This window comes from Rhinopithecus bieti, unplaced genomic scaffold (genome assembly GCF_001698545.2).
Source record: "Rhinopithecus bieti isolate Rb0 unplaced genomic scaffold, ASM169854v2 scaffold_40150, whole genome shotgun sequence".
Classification (NCBI taxonomy): domain Eukaryota; kingdom Metazoa; phylum Chordata; class Mammalia; order Primates; family Cercopithecidae; genus Rhinopithecus; species Rhinopithecus bieti.
The window spans coordinates 99,286-112,323 of NW_016816382.1; the positions used below are offsets into that span (position 1 = coordinate 99,286).

General features: G+C 38.8%; 1 protein-coding gene across 1 annotated transcript in view; it reads right to left on the minus strand.

Moving 5' to 3' along the window:
• Positions 1–13,038, minus strand: part of ECPAS (Ecm29 proteasome adaptor and scaffold) — a 129,102-nt gene that overhangs the window by 75,086 nt on the left and 40,978 nt on the right. The window contains 5 exon segments of the mRNA XM_017854817.1: positions 95–234; positions 3,479–3,647; positions 6,943–7,092; positions 8,829–8,947; positions 10,901–11,017. Of these exon segments, the coding sequence (XP_017710306.1) occupies positions 95–234; positions 3,479–3,647; positions 6,943–7,092; positions 8,829–8,947; positions 10,901–11,017 (695 nt within the window).

Genomic DNA, 13,038 nt, shown 5'->3' on the forward strand with positions numbered 1-13,038 from the left:
AAAAATATATATATATATATATATATACATGTGGCAAGTAAGCTTTGAGAAATCTAGCCCTTTCAACCTTGAAAGCTTATAGAGAAGTAATTACCTCTGTTTGCTTTTCAACTCTAGGTCTGCTGCCGTTGCCACACTGTGGCGTGTGTCACTAGAAGCAATTACCAAATGGAGAACAGCCTCGAGTTCAGGCACCTGTTCAGCTTCTATGAATTTCACGATTCCCAATTTGCACTGTAGACAAATGAAGGCAAGGAGAAAGAACGGTCAGGGGAGCAAAGGACACCCACTCAAAGTACTGCTTAACATATCAGTGTGGTCACAAACCAAAGATGAGCAGTAACAACAGTAGCAGCTCTTACTTGGGCTTACAATGTGCCAGGGACTATACTAAAGCACATATATTCATAATTTCACTTAATCCTCACAATCTAATAAATCCATCATTATACCCATTTTTTAGCTAAAAATACTGAGACAAGGCTTTGATTAAGACACTGGTAAACAATGAAGGCAGGATTCAAACCCAAGTCTCTCTGACTCCAAAATTATTATGATACACAGCCACCCTAGTGAGGTTACATAGCCTCTCTAGAGTGATGAAGTCTTGAAGTCCAAATTTGGGGCCTCCAGATAAGACGGTGGTACACCAGGAATAAAGTGCTCCATGGATTTTTTCTGACAGTTCAAAAAGAACTAAACTCACATTCCATGGAGCTTCACTCTATTGCTAACATATAAAGGACATGATTTCAAATGTTAGCTACTCAATACAAGTGAAATTCTAATCAAACAGTTTTCAATTTAATTGACTGGCTGAAATGAAACAGACTAAAGAGAGATTCTGCTTAGAACTTCATGCAATGTAAAGATGCTATGAATTTCACTACAAATGACTGTATTCAGGATAATACACCTGAAAAAATAAAATTTCATTTTCATCTTAAAAAATCAGTCACATAACAGTTTTCACATATACTAGGATTAATAAAGTTTTACAATTATTAAATGAGAAAAAAATGCAATTTAAAAAAGTATAACAGATCAAAAAAGGACCTGCCTTCCCTCTCCCGCTCAACACAACTTACTTTTAAGAACAGTTACAACAGAAAAGATTCAAACATTTGTACAGCCATAAAAAAGAAACTTATGGAAGTCAAGTACACAAAGATATAAACTAAACAAAAAATATGTAAAGAAAACTGAAAACGATACAGATGGACATCAATAGGAGACTGGTTAAAAAATATCACATATAATTGTATACAAACATTCAAAAGAATTACTTTTTTAAAAATCCAAAATACTGTTCAATATAAAAAGCAAACTACAAACAATGTATTACATGACAAATAGAAATGTACTGTTTAAAACTGTGAACACATACACACATGCACAGAGCAAACTGTAGACAGATGACAAACTAGTGTGACAGGATTTCAGGTAACTTTTTTTTTTTTTGAGACAGAGTCTTGCTGTGTCGTCCAGGCTGGAGTGCAGTGGCGCAGTCTTGGCTCACTGCAACCTCTGCCTCTGGGTTCCAGCGATTCTCGTGCCTCAACCTCCCCAGTAGCTGGGACTACAGGCACACACCACCACGCCTGGCTAACTTTTGTTTTTGCTTTGTTTTCTTAGTAGAGATAGGGTTTTGCCATATTGGCCAGGCTGGCCTCGAACTCCTGACCTCAAGCGATCTGCCCAACATGGCCTCCCAAAGTGCTGGGTTCACAGGCATGAGCCACCGCACCTGGCCTTTTTTATTTATTTATTTATTTATTTATTTATTTTTACTCAGAGACTTGCTCTACCGCCCAGCCTGGAGTGCAGTGGCACAATCTCAGCTCACAGCAACCCCCACCTCCCGGGTTCAAGTGATTTTCATGCCTCAGCTTCCCACATAGCTAGGGTTATGGGCGGGTACCACCACGCCCAGCTAATTTTTGTATTTTTAATAGAGACAGGGTCTCACTCTGTTGCTCAGGCTGGTCTCGAACTCCTGGCCTTAAGTGATTCACTCGCCTCAGCCTCCCGAAGGGCTGGGATTACAGGCGTGAGCCAATGCATCCAGCCCCTTAATTTTTAATTTCTCTACTATTCTTAATTACTTGAATATTTGCATTAGGTTTATAATTAACAAAAACATGTTTTACTTGGAAGAAAAAGTATAAAACAGAGATATTTTAAAATTAGAGGAAACAGCTTTCACCCCTGAAACTAACCTGTTTCAGCACTAGATTATGAAACTGACAAAATACATACAGACGCGTATTGGCAAATAATGACCAATTTAAGATTATAATTGAACGATAACAATTTTTCTCCAGCATTTGTAGCTTTAACCCTCAGATAATCCCAGATTCAAAGCCTGGTACTAAAAGTGAGACCCTGGTAAATCTCAAAACCTCCATGCCTTTCAGAAAATGGAACTAACAATTTCTATACTTCACTGGGTTGCTGTGACAGTTGAATGAGATATCGTATTCAAAGTACCCAGTACAGTGCCTGTCACATAGATTGCACTCAATAAAGAGTAGCTTCTGTTAATTCTTTACCTTTCTTACTTACATAATAGTTTAAGGAGGAAAAAAAAAATCCATAAAGCATGAAGAAGGAGATCAAATCAATTCTACCCCTTACTGAATAAAACATTCTATAAATTTGTGAATGGCAAGAATGCCCCACTTGCCTCTTTTTCCCTCTCCTGGGAACACTGTCTTAATCAATGGTCACTTATATTCCCCCCAAAAAAAGGATCAAATCATTTAGACTGCCATGGAGAAATAAAGGAAGGATCAGAAGACTAACCCATGTTGCTTGAATTCCAAAATAATTACATACTGATCTCATCTGTTCTTCCCTGAAGTGCCTGATGACACAGACACAGTGAGGCACCTTCTCTGTAGAGCACCAGTCATTTTTAAAAGCTGCTCAGAGAACATCTGTGTCCTGTTTAAATCCAGAACAAAATTCTTAATGCCAATTTTTAAATTCCCAAGAAGTAATATAACAGGGAGTCATGCTTTTCCCCACACTGTCACTTGTGAAGTGCTGGGGCTCCTCACTTTACATAAAATGTACAGCCCTTAAAAGTTGAATAGTGTAAGAAAAATTGTATTTTAACTGCACCATAAAAGCTGGATGATAATTTACCCTATAATTTAAGAATTAAAATGGCAAAAGTTAAAAAAATTTTTTAAATGACAAAAGTTAAAGATATTCAATTTATAAGTGAGTTGTGTTTTATACTTGAAATATGTAAGCAATATCAGAAAAACTAAACAGCATGTCCCACTCCTCCCTGCCCCTAGGGCTTAATAAATAACTAGTGTGAAGAGAACACATTACATCAACTGCTCCTTTCAAACATATTTCATTGGAGAGCCTGAATATACTAGAACTATGTTTTATATGGTTCATGAACTTCATAGGAGCAAATGTCCACAATCAAGTACCATTATGAGGAAACAGTGTGTGATACCTGTTCCAACTGTTCAGGTGTCCATGGGTTATCACCAATAACTCGTTTAGCTGCATAAAAGCTCATTCCCGGAGGAGGCTGTGGAATTCCAGAACCTCCTCCACTGTTTGAAGAAGAACCCTGTGCTGAAGATGAATTTTGGCGACTCTGGGATTCATTTAACACATAACTGGAAAGGAAATAACACTTTAACCCTCTATAAAAACACAAGCATTTACATCTATATATGTATACAAAACATTCAATCATATACTGTCCTCCTACTGTATTTTACTAGAAGAATGAACACTTGAAATTAAAATTTCATCATAAAACTATTTTAAGGTATCTAGAAAAGGTATATCTTCAGCCAACTAACCAGAAGAGCATGTCATTTAACTTGGTTACAAATGAACTACAACTGTTACCAACCATGAATACAAATATTTTGATCACTCTCCATCTATAAATGATTGCTCCAATAGCTACTCCAGAATCACCACATTCTGAGTTTTGAGCTGCCAACTATGGAGAAAAGTTTGTTGACAAAGGGGACTGGGAGAAGCTATTGTACTATACCCAAAGCAGAGTATTTTTACAGTCATTCTCATTTCTATGAAGCTGTAATTCACCTTCAATCCTCCCTGAACTGAGATCTTTATCCCTACACATTAGAAAACCCACTGAAACCTCCAAATGGCGTACCACATAAGACATAAAGTCCCCAAAATGAAAAAACTCAAATGGGCCCAAAGAAGAAAAGTTACACAAGAACTGACTTTTCCCATTACATGTTCAAAGCCCTTTGCACCACCTGGTTAATTTATCATCCCTATTTAATTTAAGCTTCTATGGTAGAGAAATAAGATCTCCAAGAAATTCATTTTGATCCAATTAAACTGATACTACTCATCTACAAAATGAACTTTTTGATATAAATATTAATTCAAATCTCTTAAAACTAAAGATCTATGCTATTAAATTTCATTATCATATTGGATATAATAATAAAATATCCACTATAATAAAAGTTCAAGAAAACACTTAGAACCTGATAGGACAGTAAATTATTCCACATTACTTACATGTCATATTCATTCAATTCCTAAATTTATCTATTTTTTTAAAATCTCCTAAGGAACCGCTTCAATGTTATTATATAAATGACCCAAGTTCTCATTAATAAGAAAAATGTGAGGAATCACTGGCTTGGTTACATCATGTTCCTAAGGTAAATCTGAATTTCAAGGTTTAGCTACCAAAGCCATCATCACCTGTCATTCTGGCTGCCTCCTGATTTAACAAATATAAAAAGAAGTTTTTTTATTTCTAAGTTATAGCAAGACTTGTGGCATTAAGTAAATCAATCAATAAGTTAATACATTTTAATACTGCATAAAACATCCTAAGGCTGGGTGTGGTGGCTCAGGCCTATAATCCCCTGGCCCAATATAGGTCCAGGCCTATAATTCGGGAGGCCAAGGTGGGAGGATTGCTTGAGCCCAGGAGTTTGAGACCAGCCTGGGCAACATGGTGACCCCCTATCTCTACAAAAAATACAAAAAAATTAGCTGGGCATGGTGGCACGCGCCTGTAGTCCCAGCTACCCAGAAGGCTGAGGTAAGAGGATTGCTTGAACCCAGGAGGTCAAGGCTGCATTGAGTTACCACTGCACACCAGCCTGGGTGACAGAGTGAGACCCTGTCTCAAACAAACACACAAACAAACAAACATCATCCTAAACACAAGACAGAGGAATATAAGATGTAAGATCGAGTCTCTGCCATCTGGAGTAAGCTGAGACAGTAACAACCTAACACATGTAATAGCATCTGCCATTTTATCAGATGCAAAGAAACTGCTGAGAAATAAGAAATGATGTAACAGGTGGCAAGAGTGAACATGGAGTGACTGAAGGCCCAGAAAATTGGGCTTCCAAACAAGAGGGGCAGGAGGAGACAAATTTGTTCATCACACTGCATGAACTCTCGTTTCTGGATTGAGAAACAAATGATATGGAGCTCCACATGCTTAGCTCATCATGTACACGTAATTTTGTGATCAGGAAAGAAACAAGATGAAACCAGCATTTTGGAAAAATTTATCTGGCAGAGGGACAAAGTAAGTAGACTAGAAGTAGATCACAATCCGGGCTCTATGCCAGAGACCAAAGCTACATGACTACAAGGGGCTCACCATCTACTAGGGGAGATGGAAAGGTCTACAATGTGGCAAAAACAAACAGTGGCCATATAGGCAGGTATTTCGTGTTTTTATGACACACAAAATAGTGCAATTATATCTGCCTAGGAGAAGAAATTTGTCAGAGACAAAAGGAGTTGACATTCAGGCCAGTTTAGGATTTTTTTTTTTTCTTTTTTTTGTTTTTGAGACAGGGTATTGTTCTGTCACCAGGTTGGAGTGCAGTGGCATGATCATAGCTCACTACAGCCTCAACCTCCCAGGCTCAATTAAAACTCCAGCCTCAGCCTCCCAAGTAACTGGGACTATAGGTGCATGCCATGGGGCCTGGCTAATTTTTGTATTTTTTTGTAGAAATAGGGTTTTGCCACTTTGCCTAGGCTGGTCTCAAACTTCTGGGCTCAAGGGATCTGTTCTGCCTCGGCCTCCCAAAGTGCTGAGATTACAGGTGTGAGCCACTGCACCTGGCCAGGATGCTGTTTTTCAAAGTGTCTTTCTGTTGTTTTCTTTCTTTTTTTGAAGAAGCATTCTAGGCGGACAGAAAGGCATTCCCTTAAAAATAAACAGCAAGGACACATAAGAGTGCATGAAATGCATGAGTGTATTAATGACAGGATATGAGAAACCAAGGATTTTAAGGTGTTGCCTGATGAGATCTGTGTTTTGAAAATCCGGTAAAGCACAGAGAGGGGGTATAGTGAGATTTGAAGAAGTGGAGCCGCTGGGAAAGAAATTATGACAAGAGTTGAAAAGAGGTAAAACTAGACAATAGCAGTGGGAAGGGTTCCAGACACAGCAAGGAGAAGGAAGGAGGCAGTATGCAACTGATACTGCAGCAACAAAGAAGAGAAAAGCTGGAGACAATTTATCATTGTATGGCTAGGTGGCAAAGAGAACCATCATAGCACTGATAGTAAATTTAAAAGAGAAACTTTTTTTTTTTTTGAGAGAGTCTTGTTGTTACCCAGGCTGGTCTGAAACTCCTAGCCCCCAGTGATCCTCCCACCTTGGCCTAAGAGGAACTATTTTTATGGGGAAAGACTGATTTCACCTTAGGCAGGTAGAGTCTAAAAATCACAGCAGCAACTCAGCATTTGCAAGGCCAATAAGCAGTGGAGCTAAAGTTTAGAAGAGGTTTAGAAGAAAAAAACCTCTGTAAACATAAATGGATGTTGAGATGCATTCATTCACTAGTGAGAGTTGAATCATTTAAAATAGTATTTAACTCCACATAGAAAAAGCAGTCAAGAACAAGATTGCTTTGTTTTTATTTTTTAACTCACCCATAAGGCATCAGAAGGACATCTAGCATGAAGTCCAAAAGCAGCTGCACAGTCTTTGGTTTCTCAGCAAGATTAAACGGAGAAGCTGATTTTGATGATTCAACAGGGTATTTCATATGAAAAAGGGTTGGTATTAAAAGATGCATTAAGCTGAAAAAACAATTACATTTATTGCAACCACTTAAAAAATGAGATTTTTATACATGCAAAACACAGACAAAATCACATAACAAAACTGGCAGTTTTAAGCAAGAGACATTCCTTTTCAACACCACTAATTTACAAAGTCCTGATGTAGGGACTGGCCTAGAATTCTTTTTTATTGAAAGTTCAGTATACTGAGTGATGATTAGCATTTAGCCAATCTGGCTCATCACTAAAATGATCCGAAAAAAATACATAAAATGGGCTCAATGTTAATACCTGAAGTTTCCACAAGAGATTTTATATGAAATCTTAAGTAAAGTTCAACTTACAACTTGTCTTTTCAAAAAGAATTATTTTCCAGGCCAGGCGCGTGACTCTTGCCTGTAATCCCAGCACTTTGGGAGGCCGAGGCGGGCAGATCACAAGGTCAGGAGATAGAGACCACGGTGAAACCCTGTCTCTACTAAAAATACAAAAAATCAGCCGGGCCCAGTGGTGGGCACCTGTAGTCCCAGCTACTCTGGAGGCTGGGGCAGGAGAACGGCGTGAACCCAGGAGGCGGAGCTTGCAGTGAGCCAAGATCACGCCACTGCCTGGGCGACAGCGCAAGACTCCATCTCAATAAATAAATAAATAAATAAAAAGAATTATTTTCAGTCAGGCACAGTGGCTCATGCCTGTAAACTCAGCACTCTGGGAGGCCAAGGTGGGCAGATCATCTGAGGTCAGGAGTTCGTGACCAGCCTGGCCAACATGGTAAAACCCCATCTCTTCTAAAAATACGAAGTTTGCTGGCCATGGTGGCAGGCAGCTCTAATCCCAGTTACTCAGGAGATTGAGGCAGGAGAATCACTTCAACTCCGGAGGCAGAGGTTGCAGTGAGCCAAGATTGCATCACTGCACTCCAGCCTGGGCGACACAGTGAGACTTCATCTCAAAATATATATATATAGATATTTTCCACAACTAAAGTTATTCTAAAAATTAAAAATCAATCGTATTAATATTTTGAATACAATATTAAAATTTCCACTGATGAATTTAAGTAACAGGCCTCAGTAATTCCTTTCACTAACACCTTTTGATACTCTTAAAACATCCGAGAACAATTTCACAGTGCTTATAATGTCTATTAATTTTACTTGTAAACTTCTTCTGTATTACAGCATTTCTTTAAAAATGAATATGCTCTAAAAGGTGAACTGAAAATATGATTTCACTCCATCTTTCCTCTATACTTCTGCACTCTTCATCATGATTCTCACTATGACAGGGCTACAACAAAGAACTTTTGCCTAAGCCTAGAAGCAAATGATGTTATCTAAAACCCTTTCCACCTCTCCAGTTCCCAAAACAATACAAATGAGTACTCTGTTCCTTAAGAAAACCACTGTGAAACTTTACATCTTCCAATATAGAAATGTTTTGACGCAAAGGATTTTCATTCTAATTTTGCAATCACATAAAATTAACTGCTTCAAGGTAACTAGCCAAAAAAATGCACAGACTTAGATAAATGTTGTTAGTTCTGCACATTTCTCAATGTTCACATCAAGAAATTTTATGATAGTATTAACGAAACAGTAACTTTGAGGTACCACGGAAAATTCTATTATTTGTCAGCTAAAACAGCTCAAGACCTCCCACTTGCTCAAGTAAAACCAAATATGTGAACTAATTTTTGAAAGGCAGTTGTTGACTCCTGTAGGAGGGAAATTAGATAATTGAGGAAACCGTACCTATCCTGCTGTGGCTGAGGCTTCCCTTCCATGGCAGTAAGAAGCGTAGGGGCCAGTTCACATTGTTTTTCCACTGGTAGGCGAGGATAGCCCATTTTAACGTAAATTATAGTAAAATTCTAATGCAATAAGAGAAAAGCAAGTGAGTGTGAAGGAAATACTCTATGATTTCAATGAAAATATATGATTGATAACTTAGAGAGTTATGGTTACAACAAAGACATTGTAAACGTGACTCATCCTCCCTCCACACGTTTACTGCACCTTTACCAACTACTGTATCTCAGAGGAAGAATTCCAGTCCAACTTATTCAAAATGCTTGCTTTAAAGTAGGCCAAATGTTAGGTAGCATGGACTAATCTAAAGCATTCATATATGCAGTTTATCGTGGAGAAGAAAAAAATAATCATTCAACCTATTTACACCTACACACTACATATTAGCATCAGATCTCCCAGCCTGTTGCATTAATCCTTACAAGCTAGGAGGAGATGAGGTGTTGACAAATCCTAGGCTGTCATTTCTCACTGGTCAAAGGACTGAAACAAACTTAGTATACCGCAGCACTCTGTGGTTCCTCACTCCAGTAACTCACCAATGCATGATGAACCAAAGGAAACTGAGTGCTGTGTGTCTGTGCAAGGCTGAGCATCCCAAATTTGAAAATCTGAAATTCAAAATGCTACAAAATCTGAAACTTTATGAGTGCTAACAAGACACAGAAAGGAAATGCTCCTTGCGGCATTTCATATTTTGGATTTGGGATGCTAAATCAGGTAAGTATAATGCAATTATTCCAAAATCCAAAACACTTTTGGTCCCAAGCATTTCAGATAAGGGATACTCAACCGGTATCACTATAATCTGTGTGAATACTGCATTTTAAGCAAACCCATAAATAGATATCTGGATTTACAGATAAGATTAAGAATTGCTTTTCTGAAGCTTTTTTATTTTTCCCCCCCCAAGATGGAGTCTCACTCTGTCACCCAGGCTGGAGTGCAATGGTGCAATCCTGGCTCACTGCAACCTCCACCTCTGAGGTTCAAGTGATTCCCCTGCCTCAGCCTCCCAAGTGGCTGGGACTACAAGCATACGCCGCCACGCCCGGCTAATTTTTGTATTTTTAGTAGAGACGGGGTTTCACTATGTTGGCCAGGCCGGTCTTGAACTCCTGACCTCATGATCAGCCCGCCTAAACCTCCTAAAGTGCTGGGATTATAGGCATGAGCCAACGTGCCTGGCCTCTGAAGAATTATTTACTAAAGTAAATGGGCTTCATAAGATTACTTCTTTAAATAAATTATATTTGGCATTTTTATTGGCACACAGTGTTCCTATTTGCTTAAAGAAAGGAAATGTGTAATTGAGCCAAATATCCAGAACAGGCACAGACAAAATGACGTCTGGACCAATAACAGGCTCCAAAATGTTTGCGACTCCAGATGTTAGATAAGATTCAATCGATTCTGCCTCAATGCTAGGAACTACAAGGACCACGAAAAAAACATCACCTGCCATCACACAGCACCAACATTTTTTACATTTAATTTTTATGAAGACAACACTTTAAAAGGAATGTTTCTGACCAGAGTCAGATTTACCCCACTTTATAAAAAAGTTATCTTTCTGAATATACACATCAAAAACACAAAAGATTTTTTAAAATTCTCTTTCATGTATTTGCCATTTTACTCATTTTTTTCCTCCATTATGCTTTATTCGTGCCCAAGTCGTATAACATTTCCCTCTATTCAGACCCATCTCATATAGTCTCTTACCAAAAATCAAATCATTATTTTATATAACAACATACCTGACAAGTCATTTCACCGACATTCCTTTGCCCAATGTAAACAGCCACTCATTACTCTGCTACTGTAAAGTAGCATTTCCTCTGGATTGGTACTCAGTGGAAAAACAGTGTGTCATTTAAAAAAAAAAATCTCATGTTTCATTTAGAAGTGGTCTAAGGTGAAATTTTAAGCTTGCCAATATGTTGATGATATCTGATAAATATTAGGGAAGAAAATTTGCTATGAGTCAGAAAATATTCCAATACAACACTCACTGTGACAAAGGAAACTGCAGCAGGGTCCTGGTACTGAACCAACAGTGTCTCTACTGGAAGTTGTATTTTGGGGCGGCTTTTTATACGTTTATTCAGATGCACCAGCAGTTCCATTACCTAAAATAGAGAGATGGGAACTGAAGTTATTGAGCATATCTTAAAAACCTCTCATCTTAAAATTCATTTCTCAGATGTTATCTACATTAGTGAATAGTAGCTACTTTGTTCTTTTAAAGGGTGTAAATTTTACATCCCAGAAAGAGAGTATACACTACATGAGTCTTGTTCAAAAATACTGTCTCCCAAAAATCTATGCACTAGTGAATTTCATTTTTTCTTTTTTCAGAGTCTTGCTCTGCCGTGCAGGCTGGAGTGCAGTGGCACAATCTTGGCTCACTGCAACCTCCACCTCCCCGATTCAAGCAATTCTTCTGCCTCAGCCTCCCGAATAGCTGGAATTATAGGCGTGCGCCAGCATGCCCAGTTAATTTTTCTATTTTTTCACCATGTTGGCCTGCTGGTCTCGAACTCCTGACTTCATGATCTGCCCGCCTCTGCCTCCCAAAGTGCTGGGATTACAGGCATAAGCCACTGCACCTGGCTTTTTTCTTTTTATTTTGACAAGGAATCTCGCTCTGTTGCCCAGGTTAGCATGTACTGGTGTGATCTCAGCTCACTGCAACCTCCGCCTTCTGAGTTCAAGCATTTCCCCTGCCTCAGCCTCCCGAGTAGCTGGGATTACAGGTACCAGCCATCACACCTGACTAATTTTTGTATTCTAGTAAAGACGCAGTTTCATCATGTTGTCCAGGCTGGTCTCAAACTCCTGATCTCCAGCAATCCACCCACTTAGGCCTCCCAAAGTGCTGGGATTACAGGCGTGAGCCACCACGCCCGGCCAAGTGAATTTATTTTTACGATGTCCTTTAGTTAAAGTTGAGATCCAAGTTAGGCCTAGACTGAAGCATGTCCCCCAAGAAGAACAGATTACTGCAACATACCATGAATACTATGAAAAGAGAGACATACAAGATACAGTGGGTTTCCAGAAGAGAAAAGTATCTGCTCTATTAAGAAGGACTTCAAGGAGGAAGTGGCAGGAACACTGAGTTCTGAATAATTAATGAGTGCCAAGCAGAGTATCAGTTATAAGAAGGTTTGGGGCACACTGCATCTGACTGAAGCCCAGAATGGTTAAGAGTTCATTAAAGCAGAAAGGATTCTGGCAAAATGCTGAGGTATTTTATTTTGTCTGGGAGTTGCTTTTGTTTTATTATACTTTAAGTTCTACGGTACATGTGTACAATGTGCAGATTTGTTACATAAGTATACATGTGCCCTGTTGGTTTGCTGCACCCAACAACTCATGATTTACATTAGGTATTTCTCCTAATGGTATCCCTCCCCCAGGTCCCCACCCCCCGACAGGCCCCAGTGTGTGATGTTCCCTGCCCTGTGTCCACGCGTTCTTGTTGTTCAGCTCCTACCTATGAGTGAGAAGATGTGATGTTTGGTTTTCTATCCTTGTGATAGTTTGCTTAGAATGATGGTTTCCAGACTCATCCATGTCCCTGCAAAGGACAGGAACTCATCCTTTTTTATGGCTGCATAGTATTCCATGGTGTATATGTGCCACATTTTCTTAATGCAGTTTATCACTGATGGACATTCGGGTTGGTTTCAAGTCTTTGCTATTGTGAATAGTGTGAGGCATTTTTATTGTATTCTGAATATCATCTGATATTATCAAATAATTTGTAAGAAATAACAAGCTTCCTCTCCTTTAAGTGGGAAAAGAGAGCAAAACAGAAATTGACAAGTCAACAGTTTGCATGGATAGAAAGGGATGTGCAGAGGCTCATGTCAAATCCTCAATTATACTACAATAAAAAGATTATCTGCCAACAGAAAAGAAATCGAGCATTGAGAAGTAAGATTTGTAGAAGGTCTTGCCTAAGAAAGCCTCAAGAGTTTAAGATAATTATTCTGCAGGGCCAGGTTTACGCTATTCTCCCTCATTTCTGAAATTTGTGCTCTAGCCTCAAAGCATGCACAAGGAAAGATGTAGAGATGTTTGATAGTGACAGCAAAAAATTCCAAGAGATCTAGAGCAATAATGAAATAGGTGAATTGTGTTT